The sequence below is a fragment of the Miniopterus natalensis genome, chromosome 8, assembly GCF_054644295.1.
Source record: "Miniopterus natalensis isolate mMinNat1 chromosome 8, mMinNat1.hap1, whole genome shotgun sequence".
NCBI lineage: Eukaryota > Metazoa > Chordata > Mammalia > Chiroptera > Miniopteridae > Miniopterus > Miniopterus natalensis.
In genome coordinates, this window is record NC_142088.1 from 51,614,801 (window position 1) to 51,639,725 (window position 24,925).

The following is a 24,925-nucleotide window of genomic DNA, read 5'->3' on the forward strand; positions in this document are numbered from 1 at the left end:
AATATTTCAGTAGTTCGATAATTGATACAAATATATCAGTGGATGCTAGCTGAATATTCACCTTTGCTAAGACTGTACTTATCTGTACAACAGACTTAAACTCCAGGACTCAGGCTTTCTGTGAACATTATGGGAATGGTGGCAAGCAAGACAGTTTTAGTGACATTTTCTATTAATGTACTTTGAGGATGATTTATATCTTGAGGTTTAACATTAACAGCTCCAAACGATATTACTTTTTGAGTTTTGTGGAACAAGACAGAGCATCAACTTTATGGTATTTAAATAATATTTATAAAATATTGTATATGTCCCTGAGTAATCAGGGACTGGATATGAAGTTTGTGGATTACCTGTGCTCTCTTTTCTCTTTTTGTATAGCTTGTACTCACTTAACTGTGCATTAATTTTCTTAAAGGGAAACAGGGAACAAAGGTGAGCAAATCTCCAGTCCATTGTTTTTTATTCAAATCAGTAATATGTGAAGAACTTTGGGAGGCAGAGATTGTAACCTCTAGCTAAAAATCAAATTATCTGTGGATATCAGGCACCCATCAATACTTAAGAAAATTAAACACCTATGATTATTTTTATCTAATATAGTCTAAATCATTAAAGTATTCATTATTGATTAAATGGCAAAAGAGAAGCTTAGGCTCTTGTACATTTTGGCCATAATTGCGTTTGTTCATGATTTGTCTTACCTGATTCGCTAGAGAGAAACTGAATAAAGGCAAGATGAGCTTAAAAAAAAAGATTATTTCCAAATTCTTAACTACATATTCTTTGAGAATATATCCAGCCTACTGAAAATGAAACATTTCTTATTAAGCTGTTAAGAACTTCTTTTCCTTCCTAATGTTGAGCTAAACTACCTCCTGGTTAGATTAATTAGCAATGTGGTGAAAGCAGTAATGACTGTAGTTATATGGATCATCTTGATGGGCTAATTTAATCATGACATTTATTGGATTATAAAACAGTATGCACAAGAAAGATCATTCTTGACTTTCTCTTCTTCACTTACTGGTCTATCTCTGTCAATAGCTTCCTTGTTGGTGACTTTGTGCCTCATTCCAGATGGTCTCTAACATCACTTTCATCATCATGAATTTTTGTATCTTTTGCAACACAGTTTCACTTTTTCTTCATCTGTCTGACAAAGACTTTGATGTGAGAAGGCAAAGATAGCCACTGGTGTTAAGCTGGGGGAGAGGTGTGAGTAAGGGTTTGTTCTATATGAGGTCAGGTTATTAGTGAACTTTATCATGTTCTGTTGATTTTTTTTCATTTCCAGGAAACTTTATCACTATCAGATTTGCAAATTAACTGTTTGGATAACAAGGAACTCTTGTACATAAAACACTAGGTAGCAAAAGTCCTTAGCAAATGCTCAGTATAGTTTTGTTTCTCTGAGTATTAGAACCTGTCAGGACTGTCCAGGGCTACTGTAGACACTTTATCCCAAAAGCTAAAGCTAACTCTAGGGTGTCTAATATCTAGAGAAGTTTTAGGCCAATTTCTCTTCTGCTAAAAATCTTTTACAAGCTCTATTTGCTTTTGGCTAAATGGGGCAAATTATTTGAAAATGTCTAGTTGTGTTTGGCTCTTAATGTAAGCTTTCGGGGAAAATCATCAACTTCATATTGGAAAGGTGATTAACATGAACGTTCTTAGAATGTCAGCACTCTTATGACAGTAAGAATACTTTGTGTAAATTTGTTATATTTCTGTTTTTTATTGATTTAATCTTTCTTAAAATCTCAAGAGAAATTTATAACACAACACTGAGCCTAAATGCCTCTCTCGGTAGTTTCTCCTATAATGTAGTTGCTGTTACCGGCAAGTACTGATATAGAGGGAATAAGAAAGGAGTTGTTCAGTTAGAATCACTGCCTCACGGCTTCCTATAGTTTTGGTGGGTACATATAACAGGTTGTAATATGTCAGCATCTTCAGGAACTCATTGAGAATTTTTACTTTACTAACTCGAACTGTTAGCATTATCTGTGGAGGAGCTAACTTTGTTTTGTTAACAATAGAAATTTACTTTAAACATGGACATTGGTTAAAAGCTTTTGGCTTCTTTCTCAACATATATTTACAGCAACAAAATTTTTTCCTGTTAGATAATGGAACTTGGACTCAACTTTGGCTTGTCTTGGAATATCATGAACAGGGCTCTTTATATGACTATTTGAATAGAAACACAGTGACAGTGGCTCGCATGGTCAAACTGGCACTCTCCATAGCTAGTGGTCTGGCCCACCTTCATATGGAGATTGTTGGTACACAAGGTATGTATTTTCTTTCTAATTTTTTTCTCCTTAAATGTGAAGATAGGAACACTAAGTTGTATTTTAGTGTTTAGTTGTATTTTAGCTTATTGCAATTATCAAATGTAGAAACGCTGAAGGTACTTTATAAGGCTAAAGATTTTGTCATGATAGAGCCAACTCTCAGCTTGTCATTTTGTATGTCATCCTTAATGATATTTTCATTCCTGGTCACTCCATTTTGTTTTAGCATGTATACCTGGAGGATCTTGCTTTGGTGGCAAGTGCTTTATGTTCAGAAAATACAAATAATTTAAATGCTTACTTTTGATAATTAAAAGAATTGGAATGGGCAATGTGGTCTTGAAAAAAATATCTATATATCATCTACTTGAAGGCCAAATAATATCCATTGTCTTTTCTATTTATGGAGTTAATAGAGAATTGGCTCTAGAAAGTTATTAGTCTAGTCAGGGTAGTGGTTCTCAGATTTGGACTTATGACCCTTTTAATCTCTTAAAAATTATTGAGGAGCCCCAAAAGTTTGTGTGTGTGAATTATATCTATTAATATTTACTAGATATTAATGTTTAATATCTATTAATATTAGAACTAACATTGAGAAATTAAAAATATTAATTTACTTAAAATAACAATAATTATGTAACCAATTAAATATTAACATAAATAACATAATTTTTAAAAAATTTACATAATTTTTGTAATACGAAAACTAGTCTAGTAAAAATTATGTGGATTCTTTTACATTTTTGCAAATCTATTTAATGCTTGGTTTAATTTCTGTATTTTCATACCTTTTCTTTATTCAATCTGTTCCAATATATTGTTTTGGTTGAAGTAGGTGAAGAAATGGTGATATCACACAGACATGTAGTTGAAAATGGTCTCGAGGACCCCCATGGATCTTTGGGCCACACTTGAAAACAGCTGATCTAGGGTAGTAGATGTTTGAAACTTCTTTCGTAAGAGAATATTTGCTGAGTTTTTATGTGTACATAGCAATGCTAATTATTTCCCTATTCATTCAGCAAACATATATTACTTGCTACTAAATGTTACCTAGTGATCTAAGCATTGAGGGCATGGTTATTACTACGACAGTCTCTGCCTTCATGCAGTTTATAGCCTAGTTGAGAGAGACAGATAATTGAACATATATGAATTTACAAGACAATTGAGATAATAATAAGAGCTATAATGAAGGCAAAATGGGAGACTGACTTGGGATGAAGAATGGGTGGTCAGAGAAGACCTCTTTTAGGTGACATTTGAGCCAAGTCTTCAAAATAATTCCTTTTGGAGAGATTCAATCTTCAGTAACGAAAAAAGTGAATATGCTTTTCTTATGCATCACAGGTAAACCTGCCATTGCTCATCGAGATATAAAATCAAAGAATATCTTAGTGAAAAAATGTGAAACCTGTGCCATAGCAGACTTTGGATTAGCTGTGAAGCACGATTCCATACTGAACACCATTGACATACCTCAGAACCCTAAAGTGGGAACCAAAAGGTAAGGTAGCTTACTTTGGTGGTAGTTATGACTGACCCATAAACATGAATGCCTGGGATGTGTGTAGGGAACGGGGCGGCAGGTCCAAATGGAAAATCATTAAGTCCAAGAAAGCAAGAAGTCTTCTCTGGGTCACTGAGAAATTAGTGGCACCATGGTTATAAAGCACGGAGAGTTTGCATTTTGGTCATATAGAAAGTAGCCATTGGCCAGTGGGGAGAGTATTGGCAAAGGAGATGACACTATACTACTTCTGAGAATGCATTTTCCTACAGAGAACAAGAAAAATGTCAGCAGTGTGCAGCTCCTCCAAAGCCCTTACACCTCATAAATGAACTGAGACTCAGGGCTAGTTCCATATGCTCAGGTTCTTAACAGATACAGAATCAATATAGAGGGCTGGAGAGGTGAGGGACTGTATGTAATACATATATGCACTATTGTGTTCTCTCAGTATTTGAAAATATTATGTAACAGCTTATGTATTTACCTATAGTTGAATTTACCCTTAAGTCTCCCAAATTGATATGTATTAAAATGAGTTCAGATGCAGTTCCCACTTTCAAGGAACAGAATCTCTGAAGTTAAGAACAAGCATGATATAAATAAGTGTACCACACAAGTGTCAGGAAGGCCCATTAGCAATGAGATGTCTGCTGTTTGCTTGTTATGGCCAGCCCCATGGCGCCATCCTGTTTCCATTTCCTTTTATTTGTATTTCGAGTTCTGTGCCCCTTTGGCAAATTTCCAGGTTTCTTTACCTTGAAATGAGAAACAACTAAAACATTTTCTGGAGTTAGTAAAGGCTCTTGAGAGTAGAGAATTCTAAGCTGGCTTAGTTGGACTCCAAGCATATTTGAGCATCCAGGCCAGTCCCTCTGAGTCCTTCACTTGGTTCCTGGGAGACTTTAATGAGGCCCCAGAAACACGTCAGGACAGTTTAGTCAGACTGGGCAACCCTGTAGGGTTGCCCTATAAAAAGCAAGCTTTGACTTGCCTGTCTGATTGACCCCACATTAGGGACCCCCAGGGAAGCCTTGGATGCCAGATTCCCTTAGGGGATCTAAAATTTTTTTAAAAGTTTGGGAGGGTATCGCACCCTCACCTGAATATTCTGAAAATTTCTCAAAATCTCCCTAGGACAGCTAGGCTCAGTCAGGTCCCATGAACTGAAGAATACTTTGGTTTAGTCTTGTTAAAACAAGACTGTAATTTTGTTGGAGCCAATATACTAGGTATATATTTCTTGGAGCCAATGCGTAATAAAATTGTTCATTCTGAGCAGATATTTGTGGAATGCTGCTGAGCACTGTGTTGGGGTACTGGGCCCACCATGAGTAAAACACACTCTTTGCCCTCAAGGAGCTTTCCTTGGCAACAAGCTACTGGTGGAAATTGAGTTTCATCTCTCCCATTGAGTGTTTGCCTACTGAATCCGCTCCGGCTTGTGCTTTCCAAGTATTTGGCTCCTGGCACACAGGCTTTAATACTGAGTGGGATGACCTCTAGGTATATTTAAAATATTTTGAAAGTTATGGTTGAGTCAATAACTGTATTATTTAATTTTATTCTATTACAGTACAGTGGTTCAGATCTACCTGTAAAATTGATGTAAGCTACCTTAACTTGTATTTTGCACCAGGGTTGATTAAGGTTGTATCTTACTGGATTGCTATAAGGTCACACACAGAGTCTGAAATGTGCATGTTTTGAAGGTATATGGCCCCTGAAGTGCTTGATGATACAATGAATGTGAACGTCTTTGAGTCCTTCAAACGAGCTGACGTCTACGCTGTTGGTCTGGTTTACTGGGAAATCGCCCGAAGGTGTTCAGTTGGAGGTCAGATATTAGACACATTCTTTGTGTTTACCTTTCCTTGAGGTTCAGAATACAAGACATGATGTTCTGTTTTTCAAAGCACTATATTGAATCATTTCTTCATATTTAAGAGAATGCTCTTTAGCACATCTTTTAAGTGAGAAAAGTAGAGTATCCTGCATAGAGTGGAGATATTATTACTGCTTAGGTGGGGTGACAGTTCTCCTAATAATTCTCATTTCCATAACAGCACTTTGCGAAGTGCTTGAAACTTTTCCTTGAGCTTGTATGCAGTTAGCTGTATCCCTGTTTTATGCCAGAAATGGACTCCAAAGAAGCGAAATCGCTCACCAAGGCCACAGGACTTGAACTGAAGTTTTCTGGTTCTTAGGCTTTTCTTATTCTTTTCTTCTCTGCAATGAGGAATTTGGGGGGGATAAAGCGTAGGTCGGGGTGAGCTAAGACTAAGTCCCTGACTACTGCTCCCAGCAGTTTGGAGACGAAGAGTGAGAGGAAGAGTGAGAGAGAATGAAACCCTGCAAATGCAGCCTCATGGACCTGTTTCATCAGTGGGGAAGAGTAAATACTGGCATTAAATGGTTCAGTTTTCTCTTTCGAGTGAGACAGACTTAAGGCTAAGTCTTGGTTTAGCAACTTCCTGAACATCTGACTTTCGGCAAGTTACTTGGTTTCACTCTCATCTGTAAAATGAAGAGATGATAAAACGGACCCCTCCGGCTTTGAGGCTTTAATGGGTTAATTCAGTTAATTCAGGTGACGCTTTCGATACAGAGCATGCTCATAGTTAAACATTCAGCAAAAGAACTGTCCTTGTTAACCCACTGCCACTTTTTGCATTTTGTGTTGATCTCATTTTGCCTTACATCGGTCTCATTTTTATTCTATTTATTTATTTATTTATTTATTTATTTATTTATTTATTTATTTATTTATTTAAAAAATATGTCTTTATTGATTTCAGAGAGAGGAAGGGAAAGGGGGAGAGAGAGAGAGAGAGAGAGAGAGAGCAACATCAATGATGAGAGTCATTGACTGGCTGCCTCCTGCACGCCCCCCACTGGGGATCGAGCCCCCAACCCGGGCATGTGCCCTGACTGGGAATCGAACTGCGATCTCCTGGATCCTAGGTCGATGCTCAACTGCTGAGCCATGCCAGCCGGGCATATCAGTCTCATTTAAAAAAAAAATTTTTGAAAAACTTACAAGTTAAAGTTGTATTTGAGTGAGAGAATATACTTTCCCCCTTTATGCATAAATGAGATAATAAAACATTCAGGAAAATGAAACTATTTCTAGAAGCAATACAAATATAGTGGTATAGAACAGGGACACTGGACTCCCTGAGCCTGGGGTTAAGCTCCATATCTGCCACTCAATAGCTGTGTGACCTTCAGCAAATGTACGACTATCTTTGTGCCTCAGTTTCCTCATTCTGTAAAATAGGGATAATATGGTACCTTCTTTAGTCAGTGTTTTTTGAGGAATGATTAGTTAAAACATCTAAAGGGCTTAGAACAGTGCCTGCTAAACATCAAGATTCAAACATATTTGTTGTTATTTTTTAAACTTTATGTTGATATTTGTCTAGATTTGCTTTTTGGTTTTTGAACTTAAATTTTCTTCAACTGTAGGAATAGTAATGTAATTAACATGATGGACCCAGACAATAGTGTGGTGAGGGCCAAGGGAGGGGGTGCCAGGCTGGGTGGAGGTGGGCAAAGGCGAGGGAAATGGGGGACATCTGCAATAGTGTCAACAATAAAAAATGTAAATAAAAAATATAAACTTAAATAATAACTATTCAACTGAGTACTTTAAATTTATATATTTAGTTTTATAGTGATACATAGTTTTAATAAGCCTGGCTTTCTAGTGTCCCATGGTACCACTTGTGCCTGGAAGACTTAATTGTTATTATTTTAAAATAAGCATCTTTGTTTATTATTCACACTGGGAAATTTATTGTGCATATTTCTTACAGGAATTGTTGAGGAGTACCAGTTGCCTTATTATGACATGGTGCCTTCAGATCCCTCAGTAGAGGAAATGAGGAAGGTTGTTTGTGACCAGAAGTTTCGACCAAGCATCCCAAACCAGTGGCAAAGCTGTGAAGTAAGGCTAAGTTCTTATGTATATTTTTCCATTATAATTTTGAGGTGAGTATCAGGCAGGCTTCTCAGAGACCATATAAGTTTCTTTTAATCTAGGCATCCAGTTAGCTTCATACATGTAGGTATAAGTCTACTTTTATTCCCTTTAGCTGCATATATACATAATGCTAAGCCATGAGCCAGTAACAAACCATCACATCCCAGGGACTTTATGCAACAAGATTTTATCCCTTGCTATACAAAGTCCCCTACAGGTTAGGGGAGCTGTGCTCCCTGTGGTGATTCAGAAATCCAGGTGACTTTGATCTTTGATGCTATCTCAACACAGTTTTTAAGTGTCTAGGTCAAGAGAAGAGCAGAGCTGGAGGGTCACACATGCACTTTTTAAATGCTTTGGCTCCAAGGGATTCACATTCCTTCCACTCATGGTTCACAGACCAGAACCAGTCTCCTGGTCCCATCTCATGGCAACGGGCCTTGAGCTGTGGGGAGCAAGGCACACTGGGAGGGTTCTCAATGTCTGTGCCACACAGAGTATTACAATTTTAGTCATCTTTTTATTCCATAGATCATTCCTAATCCCAAGCCCTGCAGAAGCTTGAGCTTATTCCCTTGCCTTGGAAAAGTTTCCTTTGCTGGCAGGGACTGCTGTTGTTTATCTGCTCATCCCCAACAACACACACAGTAACCATCACAATAGCAGACACACAATAAGTGGTTACTGCTGCGCTTGCTCTGCCCTCCCTGAAGACAGAGAGCTTTCTAACTCCCGCAAGGAGAAAGGAGGGGAGGTGGGGAAAGACTATCAACCATCTAACCAGTTCCAGAACTATTTTAATGCTTTAATCTCCCCCATTCCTGTGTATCCATTACTGTGTATCTTCTGCCATATTTAAATGTAATGCACGAAGCCTTTTTTTTAAGTGACATGTTTTAGTTTGGCTTTGTCATAGGGATTATTTTATACAGTTGCTTTTCCCCCACCATGTTTCCCTCAACTCCTTTTCTATTTAAGGCAAGATTTATGTCTTGGTATTTCTATTTTGTGTAGCTAGCTTATCTACATACTTATTTTAGAAGCAAAATTTGAGGCATTTACAACCAAATTGAAATTAATTTCCCCCAATATTAATAATTTCATGCATATGAAAGAGTAAATGCCATATATGTAAAGTTTAACGTATAATAATAAAATGAAAAGCAGTGAATTCACTACCAAGTTTTTAAAATGGAACATTTCCAGCACCTAGAAATATTTTTATCTCTCTGAGAGGTTCTTATTATAATTAATTATTATTGCCTTGATTTTCTTTAGAATTATACGTATATATTTGTGAAACTTATTAAAACTTACTGTAGATGCTTCTTAAATATATATATTTTTTACTTTCTCTTACATACGTATATAAAATCTGTTTATTTTTGTATCTATGTAGTATTTCATTGTGCGAACATAGCACAATTTCTTTTTCCACTGAACCGTTTATTGTCATATCTGTAATTTTTTATTTTTTTGAATAATGCTGCTATATATGTGTGTATGTGTGTGTGGCAAAGTTTCTTTAAGGTATAAAATTATAGACTGTTTTGGAGTGTCCACATAGATGATTATATCTCCAAATAATAAGAGTTCTGGGACCAGTCCTCATGCCTTTCTTTCTTGTTGAACTTCCAGTATAATATAGCATAATATTGCCTGAAAGTGATGAGAGTGAATATCTTCGTTTTGCTCTTTAAAACTTCGTATTTTCACGTCTTGTTTTTTATTCACTATTTGTTCATCAGAGCTTAGCATCGGTTTGTGGGGTTGTGGTTTTGCTTCTCTTGTGCCGAGTTTTGTGTGAGTAAAGCGGCGTTTCCTCTCTTGAAGGCCCTCCGGGTCATGGGGCGAGTGATGCGCGAGTGCTGGTACGCCAACGGGGCGGCCCGCCTCACTGCCCTTCGCATTAAGAAGACCATTTCCCAGCTCTGTGTCAAAGAAGACTGCAAAGCCGAATGATGATAACCATGTCAAGAAGAAATCTCTCCCAGCTTTCTTTCTCCCGCCCCGTGTGAATGTCCTTGCCTTTGTTGTTGTTGTTGTCTACCTCAAAGATAACGCAGTATAGTGTTTAAGTGCACAAAGGCAGCCTGAAAAGATAAGTCTAAAATCAAGCGGGAGTCGACTGTATCAATCTTCATGTTGTCTTTAATTTTATTGTGAAAAGCAACTCATCTATTTAACAAGCAAGATATTGTCAAAGTGTAAAATAAGCTACATAAAAATAATAAGCATCGTTAAGGTTTTATTTTACTTGAATCAAGAGCGCATGAATGAATGAATGGGAAAAAATGTGTTGGAAAAAGTGAAATGAAAATATATTCATGAAAAATGTGAACTTGAGTATGTTATATCTAACCAGAACTTTATGTCATGCAATCTATGGTGTTCTCTATTTCTTAAATTGAGTAGGATCTTTTAAAAAATTAAATGTTGCTCCAAATTTTAGTATATAAAACAGGGGTGGAGCTGCTCAGTTGGAAGATGGAAGTGAGGTCCGGGTTCCCAGTTACTTGGTCCCCACACACCTACCTTTCCCTACTCTTCACAATCCATCACCACAGCAGCCCCTGAAGCAAACAGCTTGAAAGCCACTAAAAGTGTTACTTCCTCTCATTTACAAATGAGATACCTGACATCTTGAGACAGAGTCTCAAAGTCGCACCACTTAGTAAAACAGAAGACAAATTGAGTTATTTTTGTAGAATCTTCATGGACCTGCATGATATCTTAGGACCATATCCATTGACGTTTTCTTCATAGAAATTTTATAGTCACCCTATTTGTTGATAAGTATTAATGTTTTCTAAAAATTCCCAAAATTAATCAAGGATAGAGATCCACTGTCAGATGTCTTTACGAAGCATTTCAGAGGTCCCTATTACTTTTGTACATACACATTTATAAAGAAAAGAACAGAAAAGGGAGAGGAAACTAGGAGATATCTTGAGAAAAATTGAGAAAAATTTTAAATGAAGTATAACAACCAAATTCTACAGAGGGTATCAGTAACTAAATGAACATTTTCCCACCCTTTCAAAATGAGCGAGTGGGTGCAGTAGAAGGTTCGTGATAATATTGCCTTTATTCCACTTCCTGTGGAGACAGAAGTGATGAATTGTGAATAACACATGGAACATTAAATATTTCCTACAAATCTATAATTCTTCTTTAATGAAGGAGTTTAACATGGTATCTTTTATTGTTTTAAAATAGTGTTTTCTCAACTCTGTTCCTTAGAACCCTGTTTTGCTGAGATGATCCAAAACGAAAAGGATTCTTTGATAGATTCTTAGGAGGTGATACCACACATGAGTTAGTGTGTCCTGTGCTTTGAGGAGTCTAATAGTCAAGAAATGTTACTTGGGCTTCTTTAGACTGAATTTCCCAAATTATTTGACCGTGGAACTCTTTTATTAAGAGGAGAGGGAACGTTTTTACTGTCCCACATTTTAATGTTCTACAAAGCACAGCTTGGGTAACAGTGTTCTGAAGGATATACCTATGTATTTTCACATAGACCACACTGCAGTTCTTGTAATTTATTTCTTTGTGGAAATATGTTGCTGAACCCGTCTTCACTTGACTGGGATATCAAAGGCAAAAACCTGGCAGCTGTGGTTTATATATACTTTCACCTTCATTCATCCATTGTTTAAATAATATGAGGTATCTCATATCTCCCTTGTCACAATATTGGACCCAACAGGGAAATTAAAAGATAGATAGATTCTGCCCTCAGGGATTTTAAAGTCTAATTTGGGGATGGGAACAGACATGTAGGTGTGTGGGGGAAGAAAGTAAATTGACAAATAAATATAACACAAAGTAAGATGTTTTGAGTTCTATATGACAAATTACTTTCAATTTGCAACACATTTAGGAATTATCTTTATTTGGCTATTGCAGACAATCTAAATCATATGTGAACTTTTAAAAAGTACATACATGAAGGATTTTTTTAAAAAACAGCTTATGTGAAGGGAGTAATCTTGCTCGTGATTGTAACCTTCATTTCTCATAGATTGTTTCTGCATATATGAGGATGAAATTATTTATTTGCGATGGTTGTACTATAGTTTCAAATAAACAAGAATAATATTTTCTGTTTTATTCACTTATGTGGGTTTCATGTATTTAATTTTTAAGAATGGATGTTTTAACATCTCCATTTTCCTTGTCATTATGTTTATAATTTATTTGAGTGTGTCCAAATATAATTTCGTGTTTTCATTGGTTCAACTTTCAATCCAGAGAAATCTGTAGATTTTGAGGTATTTTTCTTGTTTTTGTGTTGGCTAACTAGAACTCCTAACTGAATAGTCTTATATTTCAATTACCAAGTACATTATCTTTAAGAAAGGGGGTAGATTAACAAAAATGATTAGGAAAAGTTAAAAGTTCTAATTTTTCTTACCTCTCAACATTAAAAACAGAAAATGCTCACTTACAAAAATAGGATAAAGTTAAGAGCATTAAGGCAAATGTACTGTATATATCTATGTTGTAAAACTTCATATTATTTGTTTTTGATGGACTCTTATTGTGTAATATTTATTTCTTTTGAATTGTGTTAAAAACAAAAAATATTGCTCTTAGGCTCAAAGTGTTAGTGTTCTTTGCTCCTTTCAAATATTTTGGCTTTGGGTATAATGTAAAGCTTGGGAAAATGCTATTTATGAAATTTCAGTACTGTATAAAGTAGTGATGGAATATATATGCAGCGTCACTTCCTTAAAATAAGGGAAACATTATTTGTTGTCAATTATTTCAGCATGAACTTATTGCCTTATAATCTATGTGTGTAATTGGTACAGATCCTGTCGTGTACTTTCTTCTATGTCTAAAATACTTGCCATGTCACATCTAGAATTCTTAATTTATGTTCTGACTTGAAAGTTAAGTGAAATATGACTGTATCATGCAGTTTTAGGTGTAACACTTGCTTTTTGTCTTTACGCTTTCAATTAACATTGCATTTTAAATTCCATGATTGTATGAAAATAGTATCCCGGTCACAGTGTCTGAGGACTTAAAAATCAGCTTTTATTTTGAAGTGAAGATCTAGAGTAGATTCATTAGGAGTTCCATAATAATTTAGTATTACTCTTACTTTAGTAGAATTATTAAACAAAACAAAAGAAAACCACTGTTATGCTAGAATTTTGCCACCATGTGACTTAGTGGGGCAGAGAGATCTCAGGGCTACCTTAGAGTTTACACAAAAGGACCAGGGCACCTACTAGCAAGTCACTGGAGAGCAGGGAGCCCGTGTTTGCCGTTATACAAAGTTCAATGTAAAATTGCTTGGCAGGAAATAGTTTTTGATTGATTATTTAAAATAAATATGGACATGTATTTTGTTTATATAAATTTATTTAAAGTATAGACATTTCATTTCCCATCAGGAAATTAAGAAAGTAACAGTAGCAACTGAGTACAGTTGATGTCTTCAATAATCACTCCTTTAAATAAATTTACAAATGTATTCTAAGTTACTTGGAAATGTCTGAGAATTAGTATCTTAAAATGCCATTATCGTGGTCTTTGAAGATATTCTAAATATAATTTCTTTTGTGAAACTTGTCACTTCTGTGTTTGACAATGCTTTGTATTAGTTCCCTCCATAAACTAATACTTATTGTGGACTTTATGCACTATTTAGTGAAGAGAGTAATCTTTTTTGCTCCCGAGGGCTTCTTCTAAACTGAAAAAATGTCCGTTGGAAAATAAGAAAATTTATCAAAATGTTAATGTTAAAAAAATTTCTATAATACAGGCAGTTTTTCAAAACATTTCAATGCAAATTTTCAGATATTTGACTTTCTTTTCCCCCCTCTGTTTTCTTTTACATTTCATTATTTTTCTTACCTCTTTTCACTCACTGTCTTCCAAAATTATCTTTAGTCCTTAATTTTTAAAAATAACTAGTTATTATTTAATTTAATCATCCTACTACTTAGCCTTCTAATGATGGAGACTCTCTTGCTGGCTTAAAGTATTTCAGATATGTCACAGACAAAAACAAAACCAGAACTTGGGAATTGTAAAGGATGTAAAAGATTTTATAATTCGATTCCCATATTTTATAGATGGAGAAAACAAGGATCAGGGATTAAATAATTGCTAATTATTAGCAGAAGTGATATGAGAACCCAGTGGGGACAACTACCACAGTGCCCTACTAGATCCATCATTTACTAATTAAAAAATAATTGACATGCATCTAAACCTTCCTTGAATGTGTACTACCTGATGTGCCATTTAATGGCCATGATCAAATCCTATTCTTTATTTTTGCTGAAGTAATTAGCTCACTCATGGTGAGGTCAGTGAGAAAAACTAAAATAGGCTAAGGAGGAGTTTTTAACAGCTACGTAGTGCTGAATAAATTTTAGGAATTGTGAAAACATGGAATTTCTTAGTGCAAGTAATGATAAGAGATGCTTCCTAACTCCTCTTCTCTCCTTTCTCTAGGATTGTTGTTTCTCTGCATTGGAATGGGAGGGAAAGAGGATTTGCTAGTTGACTTTGAGACCATGTCTATAGCCTATTATCTTCTTTCCTAGTTTCTCATTAATAAATCTTTGGCACTCACTTTTTTATTACATTAAAAAATGTACTTTCTCAATTCCAAACACTATAATTACCATTCTTCTAGTGTTCTAGCCCCTGTCAGATAGCTACACACTGAACTTCTTAAGATTTAAATTTATCTCATGCTCTCTAGTAATTGTTCACTTCGAATGATGAAGAGGGTATTTGTTAAAAGCAGAGAAGGCTTTCTTTTACATTTTAAAAAGATTATCATTCTAGGTATATTTTAGCTCTCAGCTAGCACGTAAGGAACATGTCTACATTTGCCTTAATGCTAAAGTCCATTTAAGAGATGGTGACTTGAACAGAGAATGTGAAATATATGTCCCATAATGTGATTGCTACTATTACTTCTGCTATGTTTCATACTATTGCTTTGTTTTGCTATGGCCATCTTTTAAAATTAAACTATTATGCCATATGGTTGAATATAATATTATATTGAATTAGGTAATAATCCCCTTTTAATATCCTTCTATTAAGGGTGGCCAAGATATTTCTTAATTCAATTGTAGATTTAATACATTTGGGAGAGTATCTCATCTTAGATTTTAACATTTTCAGATATAACTCTTTTTTCTTATTATTGGTCCATGTTATACTACACAAAGTTTTTCTCTCCAGATCTAATAGTTTTATCTGCAATAGTTTTATCTAATAGTTTTACCCTGGGCTACATGAACCTGGACGGTAATGTAGCCCAACACTACAATCTGAATGTAGTGGGAAGTTAGCCTATACTGAGTGTCAACAGAGCCAGCCGGGCATGTGTGCTCTGCACAAACTCTCAGCGGAGGGCAGATAGGGACTGAAATCCAACCTGCAACTGGCTCCTCAACTCAGAAATAGTTTTATATTTTGCAGAAAAGCACCTTATGTGCTTATATATCTTCAGAAAGGAGCCCGCTTTATACATCTTCAGAAAATGAAAATTAAAATTTCAAAGTGGTTTTTGGCATCTGCAAATACAATAGAGAAGTGAGAAGGGAAAAAAAGAAAGACATAAGATTTTCATCCTACCATTCCCAAGAGAGAAAAGAGATTGTATGATTATCTTGTTGATTAAAATGTTCAACTCAGACATTCTGCACCAAAACACATGGACCCTCATTTTGACATCTGCATTGAGTTTTCATTCCACTTGCAAAAATATTCATTGACTTTGCCTGTAAAGAGGCAATTACGTGTTTAAGTTCTGACTAATGCAGGTATAGAATGAGATTTACTAATGTCTCCATTTCCTCCAGTAGGCTAAATACAAGTAATTAAAATTTTTTTTTAAATCCAACTATTTTTTTCTCTTTATATAAAGTAAGTGTATCTGAGCCAAAATATTAAATTCCAGTTCATTTCCACAATGACTGGCATCAAGATCTTCTACTGTTTGATCCTAGACCAGAGAAAATTATTCAAACTTAATCTGAGTTTCAGGTTTTAAAATGTCCTAAAAACAGAAAATTAGATTCAGATTTCAAAAAAGGGAATTTTGGATAGACTTTCAAAGTACTAATACTAATTATACTTTGGTAGTGTGACTTTTCTTATACCGAAGAACATATTACAAATGTCAAAACCACTGCAGTTTGACATTGCAAAACATGCCTTGAACTCTTGAACTACTGTGAAAAAAATCATTGTTGTAAAGACTTATTGTAAGCTAGCTGATATTCTTCAGTATGTGAAAGGTAGTACCTTTGAACAGATAGGCCCAAATGAATGTATATAAGGAATATGAAGAAATAGTTATGTTTTAAAATGAGAATTGGACAATAAATGCTATCAAAAAATATGCAGATGGCAGTTTTAATAGTTGCAATTAATTGTTGGAGCTGGAGAGAATTCCAAATTCCAAAGAGAAATGAATGATATTCAAGTGTTTCATTAATTTCTAGTCTGTGGAAATATGCATTTTCTAGTAATATATATATACTTATTTTGTTTAGAAATAATAGTATTTTAAATTTAATAAGAACTCAGTGATAGCCTCATACCAAAATGTTTAAATTTACCAAGAGCAAGTCATAAAAGTATTTATTTTAAAGCTTTTTAAATATAGCATAACTTTCAGCTGCTTCCAGATGTAAATACTTATCGGCCTAAATGTTATATTTTTATGTATGCATTTTCTGAAAATGTATTGTTTTGTAAAGTGGCAGAGATAATAAATTGAGCACTCCTTGCACTTGTTTCTGTGAAGCATATAGAGCTCTATTTTAAATAAAAAGAAATTGTGTTGTACTTTGGTTTCTATGAAATTATGTTCTATTATTTTAAAATTGTATCTACATTTTCATGCAGGATATGGAGTGGGTTTTGGAAATGTAAATGCTGGCTTTGGTGGGCACTTGAATTTTGCTTCCTTCCTACCTGGAAGAGACACTTTCTTCTTCAGCAGCCACTTCTCTATAGGGCACTTAGGACAATAGTCTTTGTTTGATTTTTCCTGTAGAGTAACCATTCTTTGCATTTTTTTAAGCATTTACTCAAAGACTACTGGATTGGCCCACTCTCAAGCCTGAAATAGCTTCTTCTACACTTAAATTTCTAAATACTCATGTGGTCTACGAGTGCCTTAGGCATGTGGAACTTGACCACCTCTCCGCCTTCATTTCAGGTATCCCCCCACCTTCAGCCCCGACTGTTCTGCTTCTTGCTGTCGCTGAACTTGCCATACACATGCCTGTCCCAAGGGATTTGCTCTCTTCCTTCGCCTGAAATGGTCTTCCTCCGGATGTTTGCATCACCCTTTCTAGAGTAGCACCCTTTGTCATTCACTGTCCATTTAGTCTGCTTTGTTTTTCTTTATAGCACTTTGCATTAACTGTCATTGGATTAAATCATATATCTTTTGGCATATAGTATCATAGTGACTAAATCCTTGAGCAGTGGAATTAGGAGTAATTTCACTTAAGTTTGAAGATGTAGTTTTAAGACATTAGAAGTAATATGTTGTTTTGCACAATGAAATATACTCGGTGGAACTCAACCCCCTCCAAAAAAAAAAAAAGTCTTAGGGGATAATTATAAACCCAACCAAGAATAGTTTAGCAAAATTCATAGCAGCTTTTCCAGAACAACATTAATGGAAAATTAGGTTGTTTGGTTTATAGTTTCAGTCCTGCAATGATGGTGTCGTGTCCCCCCCCCCCCCCTCGCCTAGGACTTAGCATAAGAAAGGCAGGACACGGTGTTGGTTTTACTCTTGATATGGGTGCTTAAGTTCTTTCTATTCTTTTTTTCCTCCATTTTGGGGCAGTTTTGTTACTGTGCTCTCATCTTGCATTAAGTGGGTACTTACCAGATTCACAAACCAGATATTCCCGCTCAACAGTCATGAAGTCAGGTTCTCATCTGGCTTCATTTAGCTGCTTCTTGGAGTTGTAGGGAAAGGGAACGTATTTATTTCACATCAATCTAGATTGTGAAATTTACGCCTGATATAAAACAAATGCTGTAGATTCAGTAACACCACTAATAGTGTTTTTTTTTTCTTTCAGTTGTAATAACTTTTCAGCATTTTGATTTTTTAACACTAATGTGCAAAAATTGGTGAACATCACATCTTTGACATAATTTACTTAATGAGAAAACTTGACACTGAACCTTCTTTTTCCCCCTCAGGATATAATCCTAGAGATTGGGGGAATCACTAAGTCTAGGCTGTTTTATGGGGTGTCCTAAGGTGAGATTTTTAAGAAATGCTGCCTGACTTTTAGACGAAATGCATGTAGGCTGTGGTTAAGGATAGTTATTAAAACTTTGATTTGACTACTTTCCTTAAAATCTATTTAATGAGAAACATTTTTCTACAGAGAGTTTCTGTGTTAGCTCTATATCTAGCAAAATTGTAATTACAATCACTTCCATTATTAAAACAGGTTAAAATTATTTTTTCCTCAAATATTACCCAACACATCTTTATGGAACATTGCTGCTAAGTGCATAGCAGAACAGTCATTGCAGGTGGTGCTAGAAAAAGAATAAGCTGCTGCATTTAAGAAGATAATCTAGGAAGACAGCATGCGCAGGGATAGCTATCCAACCTTAGAAGCTACTAATGCAAGACATGTCATAAGGAAGAAATTTTTAATGAGGACAGGTATTGAGGTATGAGTTAAGTTTGAAGATTTAAGAAAATCAGCAAGTTGATATTGTAGGATTAGAAATATTTTTATACGGGTTATATAGACAGAAAAAAAGTCCCTGGTAAGGAAAATGTCCAAAATAACGTGGGAATGCTCATGGCAGCAAGTAACCTATGTGACTAGGATGGAGGGTTTGTATAAGGTTCAGATTACAGCATTTGAACTTGATCTGTCTTGGAGGCAGACTGAAGGTTTTAAAGTAGCAAAGGTCATGTGAATTTAGTATTTCATAAAGGCAGTAAAAGAGTTACCATCTTAGGAGATTTATTAAGGAACCCTGAAGGTTCCACGTTACCTTTTTTCCCTAATTGGTGAATATTTGGAGATCGATGGCAGGTGAAGAATTTTAAGGCGAGCTGTACAGTTGGTGTGAAGTAGGTGTCTTTATATGGTGCTTTCTCCCTACATTTTAGTGTGTCTCAAAAGTAAAGCAATATGTATTCACAAGAAAGAAAAAAGAAATGAAAAATTATTAAAGATGTGACCCAAGGATTTTTAATGCACACACACGAGAAAAAAATCATTTAAAAAGGTCTACCTAGCAATTCCATCTCTGCCTGAAGACATTTCCAGGTGCCACTGAACTGTGTGCAGTAAATTTTCAATATAATCAAATTGGGTTTAGAAATACTAATGGTGATTTCATAGAAGAACCCTTGCTTCAGCAACTTAGGAAATTACACTTGATTTTCTTTTGAGTGTTACTCAATTGTGCTTGAAATTGTTCATCTGAACTCTTCCAAACAAGAAGCAGGTGGTTCAGTGAGGGTGCTGTTTAACATTTACACAAAACATTCCAAACACAATGCTCTTTTGCCCTTTGAATGTCATCCAGCTTTTGCTTCTCTCACACAGCCTGTCCTTCTTTAGCCCCTTGATTCGACCTCACTGCATCCCTGAAAGGAGATTTGGTTCAAAAGTAGTTACCTGCTAGGGAGCATTAGACTATTTTTATAATCTTCCAGCTAAAGCTTTTAATGTGGCAACTACTGGTTACTGAAACATTTTAAGAAAAAGGAACTGCTGAGTTTGCCTTTAATTTTAAATGGAGAAATGCAAGGTGACACAATCACATGAGATGTAAGTGAACCAGAACAGGGAAATGCAGCTTAGTTTTCTGCACAGAGCAAAAGCAAGACTTTGCAAAAACACATTTCAATTCTGTAATGCAATCTGGATCTTTGCTTTTACATAATACATGAACTAGTTCATGAAATTCACTTTTCTCTAAGTCAGCTTTTCCTTTACCAGAAACACATGGATGATATCATGAACCTCTTACTGAGAATCCACTTGCTGCAAAGTACTTACTAAATACCCCAAATTCACAAGCAGGTAGGAAGATGAAATGCAGAAATACACAGACTTGGTTATTTCTTTATTTCTTCTTTCCTTTCTGAAACAAGCTTTCGTAGAGGTAGGATACATTCTCTGCACCTGTCTCGTCTGTGCCCATACGCTCCTTGATCCACCACAATTGACCTTTTGCTCTCATTGCTGCTCTAAAATTGACTTTTCTGCACTCACAAATGATGCAGCCTAGTGCAAAGAGTATTTTACCTTTTTCTTTCTTGGTCCCTCTAGGATCTTTGACATAGAATATCCTCTCCCAGAATTATTTTCCTTATTTCTGAGATGTTACTTTCTTCTGGTTCTGTTCCGCCTTTTCCTATTTCTCGGTGTTCTTCACATATTTTCTTTTTTTTTTTTTTGCATGTCCCTAAAAGCTAATCTTTACCCAGGATTCTGTCTTTGGTTCTCTTCATCCTGAACCTTCCTTTTTGGTGAGCTCATTTACTCTTTTGTCTTCAACAAACCTGCATATTTGTACCCGAACTCTCTTCTAAGATCCAGTCCTAATTTTCAGTTGCTTCCTGATGTATCCACTTGAATGTACCATAGTTACTTCAGACTCAAATGTCAAAATGTACTTTTTGTATGTCTGACTTCTTTTGCTTAGCATTACATTTTTGAAATTCATTCATGTTGTTGGATGTGTCTGCAGCTTGTTCTTTTGTATTGCTGGGTACAATTCTAATGTATTAACATGCTATAATTTGTTTTTCTTTTTGTTTAAAATATTACAGATGTCCCTTTTTCTCCCCAATGACCCATTCCACCCAGCCTCATCCCCCTCCCCAGTCCTTCTCCCCACCATTGTCCATGTCCTTTACAATTTGTTTTTCCATTCACCTTTTCGACACTTGGATTTTTCCAGTTTGGAGCTATTATGAATAAATAGGCCATGACTATTCATATATAAGCCTTTTGTGGATATATGTTTTCATTTCTCTTGAATAAATAACTAGGAGTGCAATTTCTGGGTCAGATGGTAAGTGGAAATTATTGTCCAAAGTATTTGTACCATTTTACACTCTTGCTATCAATGAGAGTAATAGTTGCTTCAGATTTTTTTCATTTTAGCCTTTCTCGTGGGAATGTGTAGTATCTCACTGTTATTTTAAATTGCACTTTTGTGATGGCTAGTGATATTTAGCTTCTTTTCCTGTGAATATTGACTCATCTACTGCGAGGTATGTTAAAATATTTTATCAGTCTTTCATTGGTTTGTTTTCTTATTATTGAGCTGTAAGTGTTCTTTATAGATTCTAGATACAAATATTTTGTCAGGATCAACTCATTAACTTGTTTTTTTCAAGATAGACCTATGCTCTTGCCTATGATCCCTCTTGTTCCACCCCCAAATCAAGCTGCACTGTTTCTATTTCCTTAGTGTATCTCTCTCTCCTCTCCGGCTTTATGCCACTACTACTTCAATTCATTTCCACTCCTGCATGTTTTCTCCCTTTCAGATAACACTAGCAATTGTTCTCAATAATAAGTTTGATGGTCCCAAATAATAAAAAATAGGGTGGAGCAAATCCCATTCTCCTTCTTTCCACTTATCAAATAAGGATGAGCAAGTTCTATATACTTTGACCAATAGGTTCCTGGGAAAAAAAGAGCATCTTCCCAGAATTTGGCGGCATTTCCCCTTTGCAGATATGTTGTCCTGGTTACTGGAATCAGTCTTCTGAGCCCAAATCTCCTGACTGATAGTTTTGTCCTGAGTTGTCCATACTAGGAATGGTTTCTGTTCTCTTCAGTTTATTGAGATTTGATTTATGCCCCAGAATATGGTTTGTTTTGGTGAATGAGTATTCTGTGTGCTCTTGAAAATATATGTATTCTGTAGTTTTTTTGTATTGTGGTCTTTAAATGTAAATAAAGTCAAGTTGCTTAATAGAGTTTTCAACTCTTTTTTATTCTACCTGACTTCTTGTTCTATCAATTATTGAAAGAAGGTAACTGTGGATTTGTTGGCTTCTTCTTTCACTCAATCAGCTTTCGTTTATGTGTTTTGAAGTTCTGTTTTTTTAGGTGCAAACACATGTAGATTTTATTCCTTCCCTCTTCGCCCCTCCTCTTTCCTCCTCTCCTCTCCCCCCTCCTCGTTCTTCTCCCTTTTTAAAAATCTCATCTAAGGGTATGTTTATTGATTTTAGGGAGAGGATGGGAGAGAGAGAAAGAGAGAGAAACATCAATGTGAGAGAGGAACATCGATCGATTGCTTTTTGTATGCGCCGTGCCTGGGGATTGAACCCACAGCTTAGATATGTGCCCTGACCAGGACTAGAACCCTCAACCTTTTGGTGCATGGGACAGAGGATGCTCCAACCAACTTAGCCACCCAACCAGGGCAGATTTTATGTCTTCTTGATAATGAACCCCTCTATTATTATGAGATGCCTCTTTTTAGGTCTCATAATGTTCTTATTCTGAAGTTTATTTTGTATGACATTAATAGAGACACTGCACCTTTCTTATGATTAGTATTTGTATGGTATATATTTTTGCATTCTTTTACTTTTACATATCTGTGTCTTTAACAGATATGCTTGCAGATAGCATATAGTTGGATCTTATTTTTTTATCCAGATTGGCAATCTTTGACATAAAAATTGGAGTGTGTGGACCATTTAATAATTATTATGTTTGATTTTAATGAACTACCTTGCTATTTTTTGTATTTGTTTCATCTGTTTTCTTTCTTATTTTGGATGAGTGCAGTATTTTTAGTATACTAATTTATTTTCTCTATAACTTATTTATGATATCTCTTTCTTTAGAGATTGTTCTTGGGTTTACAGTATGTTGTTTTTTTAATTTTAATTTATCATAATCTACTTTCAAATACTGTCGTGTCAGTTTACATATAATATAAGAATTTTACAAAATATATTTTTATTTTCTCCCTCATGTCCTTGGTTTTTTTGTTGTCATACAATTTACTTTTATATATGCATAATTTCACAATATATTGATTTAATTTTTGCCTTAAACTGTTAATTATATTTTAAATAATTAAATTAAATTAAACATTATATTTACTATATTTAATGTTCTTTATTTCTTTGCTTATTTTCAAGTTTTAATCTGAGTTTTAATTCTTCAGTCAGAACATCTCCTTTAACATTCCTTAACAGCACTAAATTTTCTCAGCTTTTGTTAATGTGAAAATACCTTTCAGTTTTGAAGAATATTTTCACTGGACATAGAATTCTAAGTTAACAGCTTCCCAGTTTTTGTTTTTTGCCAACCCTTTAAAGGTGATGTTTTATCACCTTCTAGTTTGCACTATTTCTGATAAGGTCAGTGGTAACTTGTATCTTCCTTTGCTTGTGTTGTACATTTGTTTTACTGTCCTAAGAGTTTCCCTTTTCACAGGTTTTTAGCTATCTGATTATGATGGGCCTAAGTGTGGTTTTTTTGTTTTATTTACTTTTGTTTTTGTTGAACTTCTTGGATCTGTGTATATACAGTTTTCATCCAATCTGGAAAATTATCTGGCCTCTAAAATATTTTCAGATTTTTTCTACCCCATGCACTATTTTCTTTTTTATAGGGGCTTCAAATACATGTACAGTGGTACCTCGGTTTTCGAATGTCATCTGTTCCAGAAGCCCGTTTGAGTTATGAAATGTTCAAAAACCGAGGGACCAACAGCTGACAGCTGGGCCTCAGGGTTTTGCTCTCAGCGGAAGCCCTGTGGCATGTTCGACTTCCGAGGCGTATTCGAAACCGAAGTATTTACTTTCAGGTTTACAGCATTCGTAAACCGAAATGTTCGCCAACGGAGGCATTCGAAAACTAAAGTACCACTGTATATTAGACAACTTGATAGTGTTACATTGGTAACTGAGATTCTATTTATTATTTTATGCTTTTCTCTCTGTACTTCGATTTGATTCATTTAGATTGCTTATGACTTCAAGTTCATTAACGTTTCCCAATCTCCTAATACACCCTTATAATAAAGTTTCATTTCAAATATTGTATTTTCTAGTTCTAGAAGTATCAATTGGATCTTTTATACCATTTCTTTTTTCGTTGTTTTCATGTGAACTTTTGTTCCTTGAGCATATTTATAATAGCTGTTTTAAAGTATTTTCCATTCCTCTGGGCCTGTTTCTTCTTACTGCTTTTTCTCTTGTTTATGGATTATATTTTACTTCTTATTTGCATGTCTAGTAATTTTTTATTAGATGCTGGACATTGTAGATTACCTTATTAAGTGTCTGGATTTTATTTGTCATTTTTTTCTGGAGAGTTTACATTTGATTTAGAAGGCATTTAAGAGGCTTGAAGAATAGTTTTATCCCTTCAAGTCTTGTTTTTTGAACTTTGTTAGGATAGGCCTACGGTAGCCCAACTCTAGGGTTAATTTAACCACATTATAAAGGGATTTCAACTGAATGCCCTAGGTTTAATAAGCTCTCTACACCTTGTCTGGTCAGTACTCAAACACCTAGTCCTGTGAGATCTCTGGAAATTTTCTAGTTTACAGCTTTTCAAGAATTGTTCTTTGCCTTGTTTCATAAAGATTCACCTAAGTAGCACTACTTAGCATTTAGCAAAAGGTTCAAGGGTACCTCAATGTAAACTTCAAAGCTATTTCTCTGTGAAACTTGCTCCTGTTCTGTGAATACGAGTTATCTTAGCCTCCTGAAACCCCAGCCTCTGTCTCCTCAACTCACCAAGACTGCCATGCTTATCTTGGTTCTTCCTTTTGCCTCACAATCCTCCAGGAAGTGCTTCCAGGAAAAGATCCTGGACCAATGGTGGGATGCTTGTTTCTTGTATTTTCCTTGTTTTAGGGCTTATAATCCTGTGTTCCCTATGGTTGTATGTCTGGAGACCATCAATATTTATATATACATATATGTGTTATATATAATATAAATGTATAATATTCCATGTATATTTCATATATCTGTTTCACATTTCTATTGCACATATGTTTCATTTATTTCAGATTTTTAACTATCACAGGAGGGCAATTATAGTATTGATAATCTATCATGAATGGAAACAGAAATCT

The 24,925-nt window shown here is 35.2% G+C and overlaps 1 protein-coding gene across 3 annotated transcripts in view; it reads left to right on the forward strand.

The window, feature by feature from the left end:
• The window catches only part of ACVR1C (activin A receptor type 1C), a 36,773-nt gene extending 27,006 nt beyond the window's left edge, over window positions 1-9,767 (forward strand). For all 3 annotated transcript variants that reach the window (XM_087819430.1, XM_087819431.1, XM_016201827.2), the window contains 5 exons: window positions 2,130-2,297; window positions 3,654-3,810; window positions 5,526-5,650; window positions 7,632-7,762; window positions 9,632-9,767. In XM_087819430.1, the coding sequence (XP_087675556.1) occupies window positions 2,130-2,297; window positions 3,654-3,810; window positions 5,526-5,650; window positions 7,632-7,762; window positions 9,632-9,760 (710 nt within the window). In that variant the 3' untranslated portion in view covers window positions 9,761-9,767. The remainder of the gene's footprint in view (window positions 1-2,129; window positions 2,298-3,653; window positions 3,811-5,525; window positions 5,651-7,631; window positions 7,763-9,631) is intronic.
• The last annotated feature ends 15,158 nt before the right edge of the window (window positions 9,768-24,925 follow it).